At 43.1% G+C, this 21,505-nt stretch overlaps 1 protein-coding gene across 1 annotated transcript; it reads right to left on the bottom strand.

Moving 5' to 3' along the window:
- Nucleotides 1-3,854: 3,854 nt before the first annotated feature.
- METTL1 (methyltransferase 1, tRNA methylguanosine) lies at nt 3,855-20,258 on the bottom strand. Its single transcript, XM_063293794.1, has 6 exons — nt 20,121-20,258; nt 13,790-13,956; nt 9,235-9,419; nt 8,395-8,508; nt 5,385-5,486; nt 3,855-4,385 (listed from the first exon to the last, which is right to left on the bottom strand). The coding sequence occupies exons 1-6, from the start codon at nt 20,204-20,206 to the stop codon at nt 4,245-4,247; spliced, it is 795 nt and encodes a 264-aa protein (XP_063149864.1). The 5' UTR covers nt 20,207-20,258; the 3' UTR covers nt 3,855-4,244.
- Nucleotides 20,259-21,505: the final 1,247 nt, after the last annotated feature.

The raw sequence follows: 21,505 nt of genomic DNA, 5'->3' as shown, positions 1-21,505 counted from the left end.
TGGACCCCGCCAGATGAAATTCTCTTATGGACGGGGTCCGTAACGTGCCCTCCCTGGATGATCGGGTGGGGCGGGCCGATGTAATGGGGATGAGACGGTCCCTCAGGTAACCTGGCCCCATGCCATGTAGGGCTTTAAAGGTAATAATCAACACCTTGAATTGGACCCGGAAGCAAACTGGCACCCAGTGCAGCTCGCGCAGCAACGTTGTATGTGCCCACCTAGGTGCACCAAAAATAGCCCCTGCGGCTGCATTTTGGACCAGCTGAAGCTTCCAGATACTCTTCAGGGGTAGCCCCATGTACAGCGCATTGCAGTAGTCTATATGGGAGATAACCAGGATGTGAGTGACTGTTCGGAGGGCTTCACGATCCAGGAACGGGCGTAACTGGCGCACAACCCAAAGTTGTGCAAAGGCCCTCCTGGCCACGACTGCCACCTGCTCTTTGAGCAGGATTCGTGAGTCCAGGAGAACCCCAGATTACGCACTGAGTCTGCCTGGGGCAGTGCCACCCCATCCAGAACTAAAGATGACAGTTTCCCGGAAGATGAAGCCCCATCAACCCGCAGCCACTCTGTCTTACCAGGGTTCAGTTGAAGCCTGTTGTTCCCCATCCAGACCCCCACAGCCCCCAGGCACCGAGAAAGGGCAGTCACTGCATCACTTACCTCACCCGGGATAGAGATGTATAATTGGGTATCATCAGCATACTGATGATACCTTAACCCGTGGTGACGGATGATCTCACCCAGTGGTTTCATGTAGATGTTAAACAAGAGAGGAGAGAGAACCGAACCCTGCGGCACCCCACAATGGAGGGGTTGAGGGTCGGATCTCTCGCTCCCTATCACCACCGACTGGGACCGGCCCTGGAGGAAGGAGGTAAACCAGTGCAGAACTACGCCGCCCACCCTGAACGCCCTGAGCCGACCCAAAAGGATACCATGGTCGATGGTATCAAAAGCCGCTGAGAGGTCAAGGAGAGCAAGGATGGATGCACTGCGTCCATCCCGCCCCCGCCAGAGATCATCCATAAGTGCAACCAATGCAGTTTCTGTCCCATATCCTGGCCTGAAACCTGACTGAAAGGGGTCCAGATAATCCGTTTCCTCCAGGACCCTCTGGAGCTGCAGCGCCACCACCTTCTCAACCATTCATTCCTTGTTTCTCCTGTTCATTGCAGAATAATTGGTTTAGATTGCTATTTCTGCTTATTTGCAAGAAAGCTACTCCGAAACACTAATTGAACATGCGTGGTTTGGATGTAGTATGTAAATAACTAGTCCGTAAACTGTTCTGGGATCCTTCCAGGATGCAGAGTGGTTTTGTGTTTGGTACATAAACAAGCTATGCTTCAAGTAGTTTGCTGGCTGTATTAGGATTTTTAATTAAAGGTAAGCGAACAGTACCTGGGCACCAAAAATCCAGACAACTGGAGTTTTGCAGCCCAGATATGGTGGCCCTATAAAAGAGCATGATAAATATGGTGGGAGGAATTTGATCTTTGCAGTTTGATTTTCTTCCAGGAAAAAGCTTTCACCCCACATGACACGTTTCATCTCATCAGAAAACGCAAGGTAGGAATCTGATGGCCTTCCCACGTGCACTTTCCCCTAAACACACAAAAAGGCTCTACAGCAGAATCCTCAGTTTTTTTGCAGGTCCCTTTGGAATGTTGAGCCCATGTTATGGGCATTCTCACAAAATAGTTGTCCTGATGGCTGAGGCCAAGCACAGTATGTCCAGAAGGCAAACCAAACCGCAGGCAGAAGCCAACTGCCATTTTATTTCTCTTTTGGGACCAAGAGGATTTTTAGAAATACAGAACAGACATTGCTGTGGGATAAAGTTTTGCTTTGCAACTTACTAATGGGTAGCTTCCCATTCATTTTTTTAAAAATCAAAAATGTTGTTGGTCCTGGGGGTTGGAGGCATATTAGGGACTCTGGCTGTGTGGAATTTGCCTTTGAAATTGCAGGCACATTTTGATTGGAATGCACGTACCAAGTGATTGAGTGGAGTTAAGCATATAGAACAAAACACAACTGGCTCTAAAATGAAATATGCACCCAAATTATGGGTGCTGAGTTTTATAGTCCTAAACTGCTTGGATGGATTCTTTCAGGCAAAGGGGTTTTTTTTTCCTTTTAGTTTCACCAGTTTGCCTTCTGCTAAGCAGGTGTTTTAAAAGCATCCTTTCAAACTGAGAGCACCTCCCATACTTTATGCTCTGGCTGTCCCAGAAGGTTCTGAGGAAAAAATTAGCTGATTATTACAAAAGCTTTTTCATGATGGAAAAAAAAAAAGAGGCAGCTGGGATTGATCTGCCACGTGTGGCACCTGTCCCTCAAATCAGGCAGTGTCCTGCCTTTTTTATGGATTGGAAGCAAAAGACAAGGGTGGCAGGACTTGTTGAACCAGCATGAGCATTCTTAAGTTCTCAGCCCCAGTGCACAAATGCAGATAACTTGCAGGACCACAAATACAAAGGAACAAAAGTCATAAAATCTAGCCTGATCCAGTTTTGGGAACAGTAAGGAGGTTTTCCTTAAAAAGGGAAGCCAACCTTTAGTCATTCTAATGTCTACAACTTCTAATATCTACAAATTCTCATGTCTGGGCTGTGGCAGAGGGGTGCCTTCACCCTGAGCTAGATCTCTCTCATCCTGAGCTCTGTGTCCTAGGAATTACCCAGCTTGCTACACGGGGTACTCATTACTCAAGAATTAAGCATTTATGCACATCGGTATTCAATCTGCCAGCCAGAAAGTAACAAGGCTGGGGGGGGGGGGGCAGGAAAACAACCCAAAAAGTATAAAACTACCCCCATTCATAGCGTGTGTAGAGCTGACATTTCTTTTCAATATTCTTAACAGAGGCAAAGTCCAAAAGAGGCCTTGCAAAAATGGGGCCTAACAAGCCTGTAGGGTCATTTCAGCCTCCCCATTTGTAGCCAGACAGAGAAAAGATCAAAATGGGTAGGGGATATAAGCCCTCCCAGTGTATCTGTAGTGGCACTGACTGTGATTGCACCATCACAGAATTTTTTCTTTTAATTCCCTCTTGGAAGGGAACCGAAATATTCAAAAGGTAAAAAAAAAAGGGGGGGGAGAGAAAATGACCCCCCCCCCCGCATCCATTGCAATGGACTAAAAACTTGGCTGTGGGAAGACTGATGAAAGGCATCCAACATTGTGTGTAGGCAGGACACAGAATTGAGTCAACAGGCTGGGAAGCAGGATGGCCAGGTCATTTTTAGGGCTACAATGGATTACCATTATCCAGAACAAGCATTTTCCACCTCAGAGGTAGCCACCTCAGCAGAGGACTTCCTCTACAGCCATAATGGAAATGATGGCCAAGTCGTTGTGTATCTGCAGAGTTTCTGCTACCTCTTGTATGTTTTACTGTTACAGAGAGAAGCATTTAATGACTAAGCACAGAGCCTGGCTTTCATACCAAAATGGGGATGTGCAAAGCATGCAGTTGCTCCTGCAACTGAAGCTACTGTAGGGAAGAATCACTGAGACCAAAGTATCCTAACAGAAGGGTTTGGGTTGAAGGCATTTCCCCATCTCAGTCATCTGCACCTCAGCTTCTGTGCAAATTGCACCAGCCCATTGCATTTTTCCACACTACATTACGAGGGAAGCAGGCAGGCAACTTCTCGCTGTAGCAATTCCCTCCCACCCCAAAGGATTTTACAATTGGCAAAGATCTGGAGGAAGAGGGGATTGCACTCACCCTGTGCATAGGCCAGTCACTGGAGGTACAAGAAAAGGGTCTGAAAGTGAGATGTGGGGAGACAAAAGAGGATGACAAGAAATACCACTATGGACTAAATCCCAAAGGGACTCAAGCTGTCAAACCAATTTATTTATTTTAATGAAACCTTCCAAGTTTATTATTAAAAAAAATAATAAAGTGACAAATGAAACTATGGCTTACAAGACTTAACTCCTTTCTTAACTCTTGGTCCAGCTGTGCACTTCTGACCTTTATATTGTCATCAAAAAGGTTAGGAAAATGTAGTCAGCTCTTTCTATGGGCGAAGTTAAGAAGCAACCATGTGAGCCAAAAAAAGCCCTGATGCAACAGTGGATTGTTTCACCAGAAAGGATTGTCTACCTCTACTTATGAAAGGTCAACTCTAGGGCAGCCAGAAGCATCCAATCCCACACTTTCTCCAAACAGTCTCCTCGCTGCAGATATGAATGCCCACAAGGGCACAGGAAATTCCCAATCATGTTCTTGCCATTTCCTGTTCCTGTGCTCTGTCCCTGATACGGCGGAAGACAGCTGGGAAGATCTTGCCTCCATTCCTCTGAACCTTCTTCCCTTCCTCAGTTGAGGTTCCTAGGAGGCTTACAATGGGGTCAGCTGCCTGTTTAGAGAAACAAGGCTAGGTGTTCACTGGACGGTAACAACATGCAGACCAGCAAATGTGTCCAATCTGGACACATCACGTCCCATAGCTCTTCAAGCCGTCCTCCCCTAACTGGTGATCCCAAGGTGGAAGCACCATCAGTCCAACCACCAGGAACTTAATACATTTATTAACTTTTGCTTGCAGTCCAAACCTAGGCTTGCAATCTTATGCACCCTTACTAGGGAGTCAGCCTTATGATCTTAATGCCAAGGAAACATGTAGAACCTTTCCCAACCTGGTGGGAACTACAACTCCAACCAGCCCCAGACAGCATGGGAGCTGAAGACATGGTTACCTTAATTTGTATTCCTCAGTGAACCAAATGGTCCCTTTTCAACTCTATGATGCAGAGGATGCATCCAAGTTTAGCCCTCTTAATGCCTTGTGGAACAGCAGGACTTATCCCAAATTAATCTAACCTAGCAGATGCTGCCCTCTTCTTCACTGAGATCCCTTGCTTTCACTCTGAGATACTAAATATAAACATTTAAGGTGACTGTTACACAACTATCAGGGAACTCCCAATACGTCATATGAAGAAAGAAAGTGAAGGTGGAGAGGAGTAGAAATCTCTTGTAGAGAAATGTGGAAGTAGTTCCTGTCGTTTTCAAACAGTTGCATCCCTATCTTCCTTCAGTTAAAAGGAGATTTAATATTACCAAGTCTTCTAAGCTTGTTATTTAGAAGGTGCCTAATACTCACCATTACTCTTTTTATATTGCTACATAGATTTTATATTTTGGTAATTGTTTTAAAATGAACTTTGCTTGATTGCAGTTGGCCTAGAGAAATTCCCATGAGCTGCAACCAGAATCAGGAACTTAATGTAACATGCAAGGAGTAAGATACATGTACATTAGTCCCCCTCCCCCTGACACATACACACATAGAATCATGTCTGGAATTGCAAAATCTGTGACGACAGAAATTGCACAGCCACACACACTTTCTTACCAATTCTTTTAATGGCACTTCCTCAAAAAGGGGATGTTCTTGAAAATGCTTTACCATCCACGTGTGCACCTCTTCCACATCTGTGATGGTATATACTAGGGCCTAGGTGAATGAAGGCTAAGTTAGATAAGCAAGACATGAGACAGACCCTCAGGAATCAGATACCAGATCGCTAACGAAGGGGAAAAGTAGTTTAAGTACCCACCCACCTCAATTATAGGTGCGTTAGAAAGCTCTTACAGCAAAATCTGTCCCATGCAGTAGACAGGTCAATACCAGATCCATGAGTAATTCCCAACTACCTCTGACTCTGACTTCCTTACCACCTGGGGCAAGATGATTGCAATCTGGAAGTTGTTGGGAGAGTACCGCTGCCACCATTAATTCCGTCATCCCCATAGAAAGCACTTCCGTTGGGCTTTTCCCAACCTCTTCCTCCAGAGTGATAAGACTTTGGGGAAGTCATGGAAAAGCTGAAGGGAGAGCATGATTCATCCTCACTGGGTGAGGCCAGATGCCATTCATCCCAAAGACAAGATCTCTTGGTTACAACTCCAAAGAAGGATGGCACGCAAGCACTTTCTACCTTTTCTCTGGCAGGTGAAAGTAGAGTCAGCCAGAATGCCCTGCAGGAAGCAGCTAGAAATCAGCAGTGGAAGAGCCTCCTTCCAAGGCTGCCTGCCAGCCCAAGCTCCCTGCCAGATGTAGGGCAAAGTTAATCCTTTTCCTCCGGCAAGCAACTGGCACTCTTCCCTATGCTTGAGTCAGAAATTCCCAAACGTTTTCCCATTAGGATTTAGGATATGCTGACCCACCAGCACATGCTGATGGATTTCGATAAAGAAATTAATTACCCTTGTAGTCTGAGACAAAGTCCTCTCTGCACACCACCAATTAAAATCTACCCTCGTGAATTACACTGGTACAACTGATCATCAAAGGGCAGATGCACCTTCCATTCATACCCTCTCTTGGAGCATTAAGGAGGGAAAAGACTGTCTAGACTGATGTGTGCTTTCCACTGCTGGACATGTACCACCATGTTCTGCTCTGGCCCGTACAGTCTTGACCTTCAGGACACCCATTCCAAACCAACTCAATGAATGCAGAGCCCCTACACATTTCCCACAGATATCATATGAACCAGCTGACTCAAAGGCACAAAAAGAAAAAATATCATATAATAATATAGATATTTCGGGAGAGGGCAGTTGGTGATGTTGGAGAGGATAGCACTCTATGAAGTGCTAACACGATCACAGAACTAGAGAGAGCTGTCCTTTATGACCCAGGCAAATTTGTCCACCTCACACAGCATTGTCTACTCTGTGACTTTTTTTTTTTTTGGTGCCTTTGACTTCTGGTGACTGCCTGGATTAGTCCCTGCAGTTTTCTTAGCAAGATTTCAGAAGTGGTTTGCCCTTGCCTGCTTCGTACAGCTGGAGTGAGGGACTGGCCCAAGGTCACCCACCTGGCTTCATGCCCAAGGCAGGACCAGAACAGCCTCCCAGTTTCCAGACTGATGCCTTGACCACTACACCAAACTGGCTCTCACCCCATTATCTAGTCAAAATGCTGTGTGGATGGGCAGATATATGGTAAAAATTAAGGAACAGGGAATCTCCAAATATTGTAGACACTTAGAAATGATCAATACAAATATACAGTTGTACTCCTCCTACCTTTTTCCAGTAACCCGATTTAAGGGGAAATCTTTATTATGACTATTGTTAAATAATTGTGAATCCAAGACTTTTACTGGCTTAATGGGCAAGTCATTTTTAACTCTGCCTGGGAGCGGCTGGCTCTCCAGGGACTTAGCAGGAATTGCTTCCCTTGATTTGTCAAGGGTTGGCAGCCTACCAAAGGAGTACATGTGGTCCTGACGATCTTTTAGAACTCCACTGCTGACATCTGGCTATACAATGGCTATTTTGCACAATGCAATTTTTCTGTCTTTTATTGGATGATTTAAGGTGATAGGCTTAACAAACCTATTTTGTTGCATCACCTCAAACAAAAACTTTTGAAAAAGGACCAAAAAGTCTACTCCACTGATGATACAGCATCACTATCATGTGTTGGTGGAGCTAAGATGGTGATGGAGCAGCAGCTTTTCTGCTGAGCTACTTATGTTTTACATGTTCTATTCATTTTTATAAACAGCCTAGCTACCCTATCATGTGTTCTCCAATTCCTCCAAATGATGACAATGAATTAATTAGTTAAAAGCGCAGTGTAATCTGAAAAATATAGCCTACTTCTGTGTCGATAACAAAGCATGAGTTTGGATCCTCTATAACCAAAAGGTGTATGCTGTTTCTCTGAGGTATGGTTTCTATGCACTATCCTATGTGGTCAAAATTGGCCACTTGGTCTAGATTTATGTATTGGATGTATATGTCCAACTCCATGGCGACATACAATCATATGCAAAATTGGCTTCAGAGTCAATCTCTTCCATTCTAGCTAGCATTACTTTCCAATATCTTGAAAAGATACAGTTGCTCAAAAATAGGTAGTACTTAATAAAAGGACCAATTGTCTGCATTGACTTTTATGGCAACTGGCTAGCACAATGATAATGTATGCGCTTTGCATTCAGAAAGATCCCAAATTGTTGGCACGTATTTAAATAATCTCAGAGGGCAGTACTGGGGAAGTCTTGTGCCTGAGACTGTCAAAAACTACTTCAGCTCTTCAACAGAATTGCTAGCACTGGAGTTGGCAAACCAGTAATCCACAGGCATCTTCTTCCTACCTGCAAGTCTCCCTATCGTAAAATTGTTTGGGCACCTATGGCAGGGAAGCAGCTCTCCAGGTGGGAAGCTTTCTAAAGACGTACTTATGTTTTCTTTTATGCCACGATCAAAACTGCCCCTGAAATGCAGGCAAACAGAGGAGGAACGGAGTAAAAATCTTTGCTGAGTAACTTTATTGCACTATAAGCATAGGCCTCTTTCGGGAGGGCTAGGAGAGGGTTAAGCTGTCCCGAATACCCCTTGCTCACCTGCTCACGCAAAATGTAGGCATATTCTGCCAGCAAAGTGGAACTGATAATCCGCCACTTGTGTTTTGTCTTCTTGAAATGAGGATCAGGGAAGAGGAAGAACATTTTGAGGAGCTGGAGAGGTAAGAAAAGATACAAGGTGTGGATTTACCTGGACCAGCTGTCACTCTGCACCCCATCTCTCCTACTCAGCATTCAGACAACATTCAGTCACTGAAGCTATAAAGAGCATTAATCATCTCTCTCTTTCGAATGAGGCTGCCCCTCAGCAGCAGGATCCAGTATGGACACAGAAGCTTCCTCCAGACTCAATCTTAGCTTTTTAGATTAAAACTTTCTTCAGACAACAGAGATGTCCGAAGCTTCTACCTGATGCTGTCCTAACAGCCAGGAACCACGCTGAGACAAGGAACAGGTCTCTAGTGTTTTATTACAGCTACATAACAGAAATCCTAACAAACTGAAGAAGCGTGGGAAAAACCCAGACATATAAACCCCAAAGGTTAAGGCGGGCCCGATCTGTGTCTCCTTGAATGGCCACCTAATTCCTCAGTGCTACGCATGCGCCTTACAGCCTGGATGGGAGCCCCCTGCTCGCCATCCTTACTCATGACAGATGCCTTGGAAAGCCAGTGCAGGATACCTGTATATAAGACCTCCTTTTTAAAATATGATAACGCCCTCTCATGAGCCATCCTAAAGATCCCTGAAATGAAAACTCTCCAAAGCAAACCAGGGTGGGAGAAGACCATCTTCCATGCAAGCACAGAAGCCTGTTTCAGGGCTCCAAGATGGCTCTGCTCCTTGCAGGATCCCCAGCTGTGCTCTTCAGGGACTCACCTGTCCCTTGCGGAAGAAGTTGGGCAGATGCTTCATAGCATTGCTGCGAACGCAGGCAATATTCTGGAACTGCCCAGGGTGAGCGGCTCTGAGTGACTGGATTCGGTCACAAACATAATCTGAGACCTTCACACGGAGCTCCAGGCCCAGCATTAGTGTGTTTGGGAACAGGGGGGCCAGGGCCACTACAAAAGAAAACAGAAATCAACCACCTTACATCAGTTTATATTCCACCTGCATGAAGCCTTATAGGCTAAATGAAGTCTGCAAACTCCCTGCCTCCATCTGAGTATTTTTCTTCTTCTTCTTTTAATTTTAAGAACAGGACGCTGACATGTTGCAAGGCACCAGCCTCCTGCCTCTCTTCAAGCTGGAGTGCCAAAAAGCATCCTGGGACAAGGGTGGGTGATGGGAAACCACTGTACCACTTTGCCTTCTGAAGAAGAGGTGTTTTATGAATGGCAGGCCCAACCTGGCAGAAGTTTTCCTATTCAGGGAAGTCCTATCATAACCCTTCTTTGAGAGGAGGGAACATCTGTGACCCCCTTTACAAATTCATATCCTAGCCAACACAGGAAGGCTGCCTTACTGCACATACAGGAAGACAAAAGTATAGAGGGAGATATATGCGGGGGAAGAAGCGATAATTCCAAAGGGGTGCTTTGGACATTTAAGTTAGATGTATTTAGCACTCCTCTGCATGATTCATTTTTCTCTCCTCTCTTACCACGTTGGCGGCATTGCTTTCTGTAGAGTTGTGGTCCTGCTCATGCTTATTTAATCTGCTGAAATCAGTGGAACTTCCCTTTGGATTAAACATGGTCAGGAGCAGCTTGTCACCTACTTCTATCACAACCCAGCTAGGCCTTCCACATTTAAGAAACGGGTTTCTCTGCTTGGACTGCTGACATGATCAAACTCAGGTGAAGCTCTTTAAAGTGATATTGTAAGAGATAACTAAACAAATAGCTCTCTTGGTGAAATCAGGAGGAAAAGTCCTTTTACCTCGGACTGAATTGCCACCAATCTTTGACTGCACAGTCTCAAATTTTCCATCTATTTTTTTCTGTTCCAAGCAGATATCTGTAGCAAGCTCGACCAATATGGTGGCCTCCACATGTATGGGAATTATAATTTCCGAAATTCTTGATTGAATGCCACCCTAGCTCGCATTTGGGGATGAGTGGTATCCACAGCTAAAAGGCAACAGCTTGGGGAAAGCTGGTTTAAATTGGGTGGGAATATATTATCCCTTTCTGTATTTAAATCCTACATTTTTATTGTAAAAGGCAAGGCTAAATTTGCTTAGGTTTCCCAAGCAATCTCTTATTCAGAATACTAATCTGATATACACCTGACTTCCTTCAGCAAAGAGGCAGCTGCCGTGCTCCTTCAGATTATGTCCCAGGACTATGATACTGTGGAATTCACCACAATATTCAACTGCCTGACCCACCTCTGCTGTTCTTGCAGAGCAACTTTCTACTGCTTCTGTTAACAGAGATGCTCCCCAAAGTGCAGGACAAACCTTGACAATGGTGAATGGTGACAAAAAGCTAGAGCTTTATAATCTGCTTGGCCCTTTCCTCAAGCAGCAGAGGGAAGCAGAAATACTTTCGACAACCTGCCAGTTTTATATCCATCGTGGACCCTGGGGCATTTTGCAAAATGGGTAACTTAGGTAATTCTGAGTATCCATTTTGTAGTCTTGAGTTCTGATCACAGCACATACATATACTGCACTGCAGCTCTCTGTTGTTCAATCTACTCTAAAAGCCTCTAGAGCCAGGGCAAGGGACATGCTTTGTGTATGTTGTTTTGTTACAATTCCCATGGTCAACCAGCATGTTATAAATCTGCAAAGCAAGCATGCAGACTTGGGAATCTCTTAATAGTTAACAGGCTAAGTACCCTGAAGATGATACCAGGTATATCCTCTTACTTAAGAGCAAAACAGTAGAGCAAGGTCCACCTCAAACTAGCACTGCTTGCATGTAAGCGGTAGGCTGTACAGACTATGCTAACCTGACAAACACACTTCTTGCTTCTATCACCTCCAGACATGTCTATCGTCCATGCTGGCTGGGGAGTTGTGGGGGAGAGGATGACCAACTGGAAAGGCTGTGTTGTCCTTATCCCCAGTGGCTTGCCATTTAAATTTCAGCAGTAGGGAAAAAACAGCCAAATGGGAGACAGAGATAGCTAGGTCAGCAAGAGGTGAATGTGAGATGCATGCCTGGAACTGAATACAACATCTTTCAATAGGATGTGTAAGTAACAGGTGAGATGTACTGCTTTGATTCTACTCACATTTATATTTGTATCGTATCTATTGAGACCAAGATACAATGAATAGAGTTTACTTTCACGGAAGGCTGCATGGGCCTGCAGCCTTAGTTGTTACTAAGGGTAACTTACACTTACTAGGCATGTCAATAAGACCACAACCCTACATTTTCATGGGCTGTATCTGTCAAGGAATTCACTGTGTCTTATCTTCAATCTGGAACAAGCTACAAAGAACTAAACTTTGATCTTCTGAGATATTTCAGGTGGAAACAACTTAAGCCTCAGAAGCCTTCAAGAGTCTCCAGGTTTTATTTCCTATGAACTCACACTTGCCTGGATTTGAAAAGTAGCTTCATAGGACCGGTTCACACAGCGACAACGGACCATGTGAAAAACTGAGCACAAGCTGTAAAAGGCATTTTGTTGTATATATGTTATACCTAGCACAGCAAGGCCATTTTAATCAGATTGTACACATGGGAGCCACAATCATCACCTAAAAATCACCTTTAGTGGGAAACAGACCACAGGCCTTTATTCATTGTGAGCCAAAGCTCAGCTCGTGCGCTAAGGAAGTGGCCAAAATAACAAATATGTAATTTATTAATAACCTTCCCACTGAGAAGAATCAAATTCTGTGATCTGTGTGTGTGTGTGTGTGTGTATACACACAAACACACACACACACTTACATTAATTTCAGTGAAACAGTCAGATCAATAATAATTATTTCTGCTTCTGCTATTCACAGGGGAAGGATAAAAAACCATAGAAAAGTACTGAATCTCAAAAGTTTAACTTACAGCATCTTCAGTTTATGAGATTTCATGACATTTTTAAAGTTCACCCCAACTTCCATGAGGTCTTCACACTTGTTATTTAAAATGAAAGCTGACACTTTCTGATTGGTCTGTTCTGTACTACCACCCTTTATTCCCTCTGAATGGAAGCCATAATTGTATCCCTGGGTCCCTATAAAGTAGTAGTTATTTACCTATTATTTCTCAATAAATGAGAAAGAAATTCTGGGAATTATAATTCTATAAGCACTGAGATTTATTTATTAAGAACATCTAAACTCTTCCTGTTTTTAAATCATACTGCAGGTTTTGACCCAATGTATTACTATTTTTAATGCAGATCTTATCTTATTTCATCAAAGATCATCCAAGGTGGCTAACAAGGTCTTTTAAAAATAATTCAACCAGTAAAACTGCTTGGAAATTATTGGGTAAAAGGAGGTGCATTAACGTAAGGAAATCAGTACAGATTTATGACTCCCACAGAGCTTGACTGTGGGAGCTTGATTATGATATTTAAGCATGTCAGTATTTTGTTTCAGACTGTAGTGCACATGGTTCCAAACAGTAGTTTACTTCCAGTATGAAACCATTCTGCTTGAACTACATTGCACTTTTACTTTCTGCTATAGAGAACTCCTTTACTCTCCCTACTAAAATACTGTAACCTCTAATATTGTCCTTTTGTAAAAAAAAAAAAAAGGGGGGGGCAGGAATTATGCCTTTTATGGATCCCAGAAATACACTTCCTTTTTAAAGACCTTTTTGGTATTTTTGCCTGAAGCCTTGCAGGTTTTTAAGGCCACACTTTCACCCATTAAAACTGAAATCCCGCCCCAGAAGACCCTGAACGCTTCTGAAGTGCAGCTTTCAATCATCTGCACGAAGCCTGCTGGAGCTCTTGAGCTAGGAAGAGTTGTGTGCCCAGTTTTATGGTGCTAGCCTATGCATGAATTCATAATTTGTTGGGATTTACTCCAAACTAAATATATACCGGACTGCAGCCTTAGTCTTATTTTTAGGCTGGAATATCACACATAATCTGGGAATAATTCCACTGAAATTAATAGGTCTGAAGCACTTCTGGAACAAGCTGCATATATACTACATTTTGAAAAATACCAGTTTTAGATGGCAGAAAAAGAAGGTCTACCCAGCTCCCTTCCTGATTTACATCATAAAACCTCCACAGATCTAATCCCAGAAGGAAAACATCTAAAAAAGGTTTCTGATGGTATGAATATTCAAGCACCACTGAAACCACCTTCCATAAAATTTGGAAACAAGCTTAGCCATTTCTTAAGGATCAGTGGAGGGAAAAAATTACGATGTCAGGCTTGGGCAACAAGCCAGTCGGTTAATTCCTGTTGCAACCAATGGATCAACATTCGGTTGATCCGAAGAAAGCGGACCCTGCACCTGCGGGAAAAAAGCTAGGAAGAAAAAAAATGGAGGGGAAAAATTACCAAGCAGTCCTCCATATCCGCAGCCAATATCAGCAAACTCCACTTGAAATCCAGGTTTGGTTTTTTCTTCAATGTCCTTTGGATCATCGTGCCAACTATCATTGGTTAAAGGAGCAAAGAACTCTGGGTACAGTGCAGACCAGTCCATTTCCTCAGGCTTGGCAGGACTAATGGGAAAGAAACCGGAGGGTTTATGAAACAAACAGTACAGACGGGAACTATTAAGGCTACGCACATCTCAAAAACAATGCAGGAGACGTATTTCAGACTGGGCATAACTGCAGCACTTGATCACTATTCAGTAAAGCTGGCTAGGGGTTAGTGAGCCTGATAAAAGAGGCTACTGCTTTAAAAGTTGTATTAACTTGGACAAATGGATTCTTTAAAGCATCATTTTTTTTTCAGGCTTGTGTAGAAGTCTGAAAAAAAAAAGTCAGGCTACATTCATGAGTAGCAGAACTCATCTTGTATGAGAGTTGAAGGCCTTCTTTTGAGTCATTTTCAAAGAGTACCCAGTCCTATGTATAGGTCAATTTCTTCATTCTGTCTGAGAATTCTGGGAGCTAGGATCCTAACATATTTAAAAGGTACAAAATTTAGGAAAATTGGTTTTTGCGCCTATAGAAAAATATTTCTGGAATATAATTTAATGTGGAGTCCTTTGGTGCTCTCTGAGCTTGGCTGTCTGCTTGCAGGCATTTCATTACCCGACTAGTGCTACCCACCATCAGTGCTGGTGAGTGTGGGGTTTGCTCCCTGTTTGTCTACCATAGCTTGCCCTGCCAGTGTTGGTGGGGTGTGGTTTTCTCCTTGGTAGTTCCTTGATTAGGGTATTGTTTTACGCTTGATTGCTTGTCTGGTGTTAATCCCTGCTTATCTGGGTTTTGACTGCTGGAGAAGATGTTTCCTTCTTAGTTTTTTTTATTGTCTCTTTTGAACGGTATGTAAATGTTGTTTACCTCTATGTGTCTGTTGATGGCTGCTTTGTCTGAGTGCCAGGCTTCCAGGAATTCTCTGGTGTTTTTGGATTTGGCTTGGTTTAGGATGTTGTTTCCCAATTGAAACTATGGTTGAAGCTGTCCATGTGTTGTGAGATTAAGGAGTTTTCATTGTGTCTTCTGACTGCCAGTTGGTGTTCATGGATGCACTCAGCTAGTCTTCTCCCTTTATGTCCTCCATAGTGGCTGTTACAGTCCTTACACTGTATGTTGTAGATGACTTTTTTCTTCGTGGCTATCGGGGCTTTTGGTTTACTTAAATGTTTTGGAGGGCTTTAGCTGGTTTGTGTCTTCAGCAAAGGATTGTTACCTTGTCGTGGTGCTGGAGCTTGAGCACCTCAATGACGCCATGAGCTAAACTGTGAAGGGCCACCCAAGACGGGAAGGTCATGACAGAGAGGTCAGACTAAATGCGATCCCTGGGGAAGGTAATGGCAACCCACCCCAGTATTCTTGCCGTGAAAACTAAATGGATCAGTACAACCAGAGATATGTCGGTATACCATCAGAAGATGAGACCCCCAGGTCGGAAGAGGGTCAAAATGCTACTGGGGAGGAACAGAGGATGAGTTCAACTAGCCCCAGACGTGATGATGCAGCTAGCTCAAAGCCAAAAGGACGGCTAGCGGCCGACGGTGCTGGTGGTGAACGGCAAATCCAATGTTCTAAGGATCAACACACCGTTGGAACCTGGAATGTGAGATCTATGAGCCAGGGCAAATTGGATGTGGTTATTGGTGAGATGTCAAGATTAAAGATAGACATCCTGGGCGTCAGTGAACTGAAATGGACTGGAATGGGCCACTTCACATCAAATGACCACCAGATCTACTACTGTGGACAAGAGGACCACAGAAGAAATGGAGTAGCCTTCATAATTAATAGTAAAGTGGCTAAAGCAGTGCTCGGATACAATCCAAAAAACGACAGAATGATCTCAATTCGAATTCAGGGCAAGCCATCTAACATCACAGTGATCCAAATATACGCGCCAACCACAGATGCTGAAGAAGCTGAAGTAGAGCAGTTCTATGAGGATCTGCAGCACCTACTGGACAACACGCCAAAAAGAGATGTTATTTTCATCATGGGAGACTGGAATGCTAAGGTGGGAAGTCAAATGACACCTGGAATTACAGGTAAGCATGGCCTGGGAGAACAAAACGAAGCAGGACATAGGCTGATAGAATTTTGCCAAGACAACTCACTCTGCATAACAAACACTCTCTTCCAACAACCTAAGAAACAGCTTTATACATGGACTTCACCAGATGGACAACACCGAAATCAGATTGACTACATCCTTTGCAGCCAAAGGTGGCGGACATCTATACAGTCGGTAAAAACAAGACCTGGAGCTGACTGTAGTTCAGATCACGAACTTCTTCTTGCACAATTTAGGATCAGACTAAAGAGATTAGGGAAGACCCACAGATCAGCTAGATATGAGCTCACTAATATTCCTAAGGAATATGCAGTGGAGGTGAAGAATAGATTTAAGGGACTGGACTTAGTAGATAGGGTCCCAGAAGAACTCTGGACAGAAGTCCGCAACATTGTTCAGGAGGTGGCAACAAAATACATCCCAAAGAAAGAGAAAACCAAGAAGGCAAAATGGCTGTCTGCTGAGACACTAGAAGTAGCCCAAGAAAGAAGGAAAGCAAAAGGCAACAGTGATAGGGAGAAATATGCCCAATTAAATGCAAAATTCCAGAGGTTAGCCAGAAGAGATAAGGAATTATTTTTAAACAAGCAATGCATGGAAGTGGAAGAAGACAATAGAATAGGAAGGACAAGAGACCTCTTCCAAAAAATTAGCAACATCGGAGGTAAATTCCAGGCAAAAATGGGTATGATCAAAAACAAAGATGGCAAGGTCCTAACAGAAGAAGAAGAGATCAAGAAAAGGTGGCAAGAATATACAGAAGACCTGTATAGGAAGGATAACAATATCGGGGATAGCTTTGACGGTGTGGTCAGTGAGCTAGAGCCAGACATCCTGAAGAGTGAGGTTGAATGGGCCTCGAGAAGAAGCATTGCTAATAACAAGGAAGCAGGAGACGACGGCATCCCAGCTGAACTGTTCAAAATCTTGCAAGATGATGCTGTCAAGGTAATGCATGCTATATGCCAGCAAATTTGGAAAACACAAGAATGGCCATCAGACTGGAAAAAATCAACTTATATCCCCATACCAAAAAAGGGAAACACTAAAGAATGTTCAAACTATCGAACAGTGGCACTCATTTCACATGCCAGTAAGATAATGCTCAAGATCCTGCAAGGTAGACTTCAGCAATTCATGGAGCGAGAATTGCCAGATGTACAAGCTGGGTTTAGAAAAGGCAGAGGAACTAGGGACCAAATTGCCAATATCCGCCGGATAATGGAAAAAGCGAGGGAGTTTCAGAAAAACATCTATTTCTGTTTTATTGACTATTCTAAAGCCTTTGACTGTGTGGACCATAACAAATTGCGGCAAGTTCTTAGTGGTATGGGGATAACAAGTCATCTTGTATGCCTCCTGAAGAATCTGTATAACGACCAAGTAGCAACAGTAAGAACAGACCATGGAACAATGGACTGGTTTAAGATTGGGAAAGGAGTACGGCAGGGCTGTATACTCTCACCCTACCTATTCAACTTGTACGCAGAACACATCATGCGACATGCCGGGCTTGAGGAATCTAAGGCTGGAGTTAAAATCGCTGGAAGAAACATTAACAATCTCAGATATGCAGATGATATCACTTTGATGGCTGAAAGTGAAGAGGAACTGAGGAGCCTTATGATGAAGGTGAAAGAAGAAAGTGCAAAAGCTGTCTTGCAGCTAAACCTCAAAAAACCAAGATTATGGCAACCAGCTTGATTGATAACTGGCAAATAGAGGGAGAAAATGTAGAAGCAGTGAAAGACTTTGTATTTCTAGGTGCGAAGATTACTGCAGATGCTGACTGCAGTCAGGAAATCAGAAGACGCTTAATCCTTGGGAGAAGAGCAATGACAAATCTTGATAAAATAGTTAAGAGCAGAGACATCACACTGACAACAAAGGTCCGCATAGTTAAAGCAATGGTGTTCCCCGTAGTAACGTATGGCTGTGAGAGCTGGACCATGAGGAAGGCTGAGAGAAGGAAGATAGATGCTTTGGAACTGTGGTGTTGGAGGAAAATTCTGAGAGTGCCTTGGACTGCAAGAAGATCCAACCAGTCCATCGTCCAGGAAATAAAGCCAGACTGCTCACTTGAGGGAATGATATTAAAGGCAAAACTGAAATACTTTGGCCACGTAATGAGAAGCCAGGACACCCTGGAGAAGATGCTGATGCTAGGGAGAGTGGAGGGCAAAAGGAAGAGGGGGCGACCAAGGGCAAGGTGGATGGATGATATTCTAGAGGTGCCGGACTCATCCCTGGGGGAGCTGGGGGTGTTGACGACCGACAGGAAGCTCTGGCGTGGGCTGGTCCATGAAGTCACAAAGTGTTGGAAGCGACTAAACGAATAAACAACAGTTGGTTTGTGTGCTGTGTGAGGTTGTGATAGTCATCTCAGAAACAACCAACAACCCTGAGCTGCATATATTCTCGTCTTTTGGATATAATTTAATGCATTGTGGTTCTCAAGGGCTATTTAACGGCAAACTAAGTGACTCAGAATTTCAAAACATGGAAATATTTGAATGACTTGTATTTCTACTGACATTCCAAGGACATGTGTTATAGTTAAATGAAATGCCAATCTGGAAGCAGATGATTTCCCAAATACGATAATTTAGGGACTTCCATGTTAAAACTAACCACAATAAATTCCAATGATGTCAGTGGATTTTTAGGATTGCAACTAACTCTAAATTCAATAAATTCTCACTTTGGAAGTAAAATTAGCTGAGCTGTCTTCTAAATGTAGATGTGGCTAGATAGTAGTTTATCTACTTTATTTTCTATAGTTTTTATATACTAACATTTATTTCACATCATTATATACTGCACTATATTATACTGTTAGTTTCTATAATCTTAATATTTTAGTGATATTGTGATTTTCTGTTAGTAATTCTAAGTGTTATTTTTCATAGCTTATAGGGATGGTCGTAAACTGTCATCATTTAATGTTATTTTATGCCGGTCAATGACCAAAATAAAAACTGACTGACTGTTCCTTACTTTATTTACATAACTCCATTTCTGTTCCATGGGATTACTTCTAAGCAACTATACAGAAGGTTGCAATGTTAACAATATTTTGAAACCAAGCCCAAGGACTTGATGGACCTTATTTCTAAGCAAAATTCAACTCAAGCAATAATGGCTAAATCAAATAAAATTTACTCCTAAAACTGAATAAACCCACACTGCCATTCTCCTATAATCCACTATGAAAAGAGCTATGCCAATCTTCTCTGACTTGGGCACTCTCCAGATATGTTGGCATTGCAACTCCCCGAATTCTTAGTAAGGGCCATGCAGGTTTAGGATTTCTTTGAGCTGGTTTGAAAATCTGAAAGAATGTGGAAGAAACTGGGCTATGCAAAGACACTCTGCCACCACTGAACATAGGCCTGGTGCCAGTTGCAGTTCCAAGCAGCCTTCAGAAATCCTTCCTTCCTTCCTTCTGTAAACTAGATTAGACTCAGAACTAGACTAGTCTAGTCTAATCTGTAAAAACTAGATTAGACTCAGAACTAGTCTAATCTAGTTTACAGAACAGTATTAGAAAATACATATCCAGGGTAAATCACAGTAAAACTCCAAACTACCACAAGTGGCAGTAAAAACTGGAGGTTTGCCTATCTCCTTATTGCCATCTGGATTTCTGTATCCCAGATTTGGTAGCATGAGCTAAACAACCACTATAGTGTGAGGGTGAGAAGCATGTTGTCTTGCTTCCTTTTAGAGCTACCATCCTTTAAAATCAATAACACGGGATGAAACAAGACAGCTCCATGCTCTTTTTTCCTTCGGTAAAGAGAAAGAGCTGTATGAAGCCTGACTCTCGACAGATTTTTTCAGAAGTACTGTCGAATCCAACTAGATTTACATCCAGGATAATTTGTCAATAGCAAGAATAGACAGGTTCGTGCCTGCTAGATGTTCTGAACCACAGCTCAATACAACCAGTAGCAAAGGACTGCGGAGTTACGGCAACATTGAGCATACAGCCAAACGAAAAACCAGGCGCTCGTGACCAAATGCATTCCCACGAAACAAAAGCACTCGACAGTCTGACTTTTCAGCGGCGTTTGTGAACTCGCAGGAAAACTATTTGGAGCCCACAAAGTGGGAAGGAGATAAGAAGCTGCGGAACCGCTTAGGGGCAAGCCCTGTCCACACTCACTACAGTAAGGTGTGATCCGCCAGCGGGTTAGAGTGCGCACGCTGCCGGTAGAAACGCTTCTGCGGCACGGCTGCCGCCTCCTCCATGACCAGCCAGAGCCGAGCCCCGCAAACGCCGGAACACGTGAACCCGCCTGCAAGTAGATGTCGCAGCGAATTGACATCACGGTGGAGCGCAAGCGCGGGAGAAAATTTGGCACGCCTTTTTTTAAAGAGTCAGAGCATGCGTAGCCTACTTGATGGGTAGTCGAGCTATGGGTCGACGAGGAGCTTGTGGCAAAATTTGACAAGGCATACCCGTGTAAGAGGCATGCTCACGTCCTTATCAATAGCCTGCCTGCCTGCCTTCCCGTGCCATTCTGTGTCTAGCAGCTGCAGGATATAAAGTTAGCAGTTACCGAAAGGTATATTTGGAGCCAACTAAAAAAAAAAAATCATGATTATTGTGCCGTAACTCAACCCGCTCCTCAGGAGTAATAATGCTTTTCTTTAGTGTTCAGAATATCCACATGCATTATCTTGTTAAAGTTTTATTATCACTACTTTTAATAATAATACTAATAATACTAATATAATTATTATTATATGGGTAATCTACAAGTAGATTCACAATCAAAGGCTGGTGAACCAAGGACCTAACCAAGGACCTAAGAATTATTAAGTAGCATTTGAGGATATAAGCAGTTCCAAGCAGGATATTGGTTTTTTGTAAAATTAGGGTGTTCCAGGTCTGATAAATTTAAAATTTCCAGATACCGAGGGAGTCCTTTAGGTATTGCTCCAAGGGCTCCAATCACAATTGATATAACAACGGATCAATTTCTTAAGTGTTCAGCATTGATCTGCAAGTCCCAGTATTTCATAATTTTTTTCCAATTGTTTTTCCTCAATCCTAGCATCACACAGTATAGCAACATCAATGAACCAGACATTCTTCTTTTCAATGACTGTTATGTCAGGCATGTTATGAACAAGATGCCTGTCTGTTTGGATTTTTAAAGTCCCGTAAGATCTTAACCCGCTCATTTTCCAAAATCTTCTCAATCTGATGTTCCCAGTGATTCTTGCTACATTCAAATCCAAACTGCTGGCAAAGTTTCCAATGAATCATTTTGGCAACTCGGTCATGACTCTGCTTATAGTCAGTTTGTGAAATTTTGCTGCAGCCACTGATCAAAAGGTCAATTGAAACAACATTAGTCTGAACCCCATAGAAGATCAATTTAAACCAAGAGGCAAAGCTGGATTTTGTCAACTGTGTGTGTGTAGTTATGTTGTCATTGAGTATATTGTAGATTTTCTGCTGTTTATGCCGACAAGGAGTTTTGCACAGCCATATTTTAAAACTATTCTACTACTTTATTATTTCTGAGGGTTTGTATACAA

The sequence above is a fragment of the Candoia aspera genome, chromosome 2 (genome assembly GCF_035149785.1).
Source record: "Candoia aspera isolate rCanAsp1 chromosome 2, rCanAsp1.hap2, whole genome shotgun sequence".
Lineage (NCBI taxonomy): Eukaryota > Metazoa > Chordata > Lepidosauria > Squamata > Boidae > Candoia > Candoia aspera.
The sequence above is the reverse complement of the archived record's forward strand: the minus strand, read 5'-3'. Positions and strand labels throughout refer to the sequence as shown.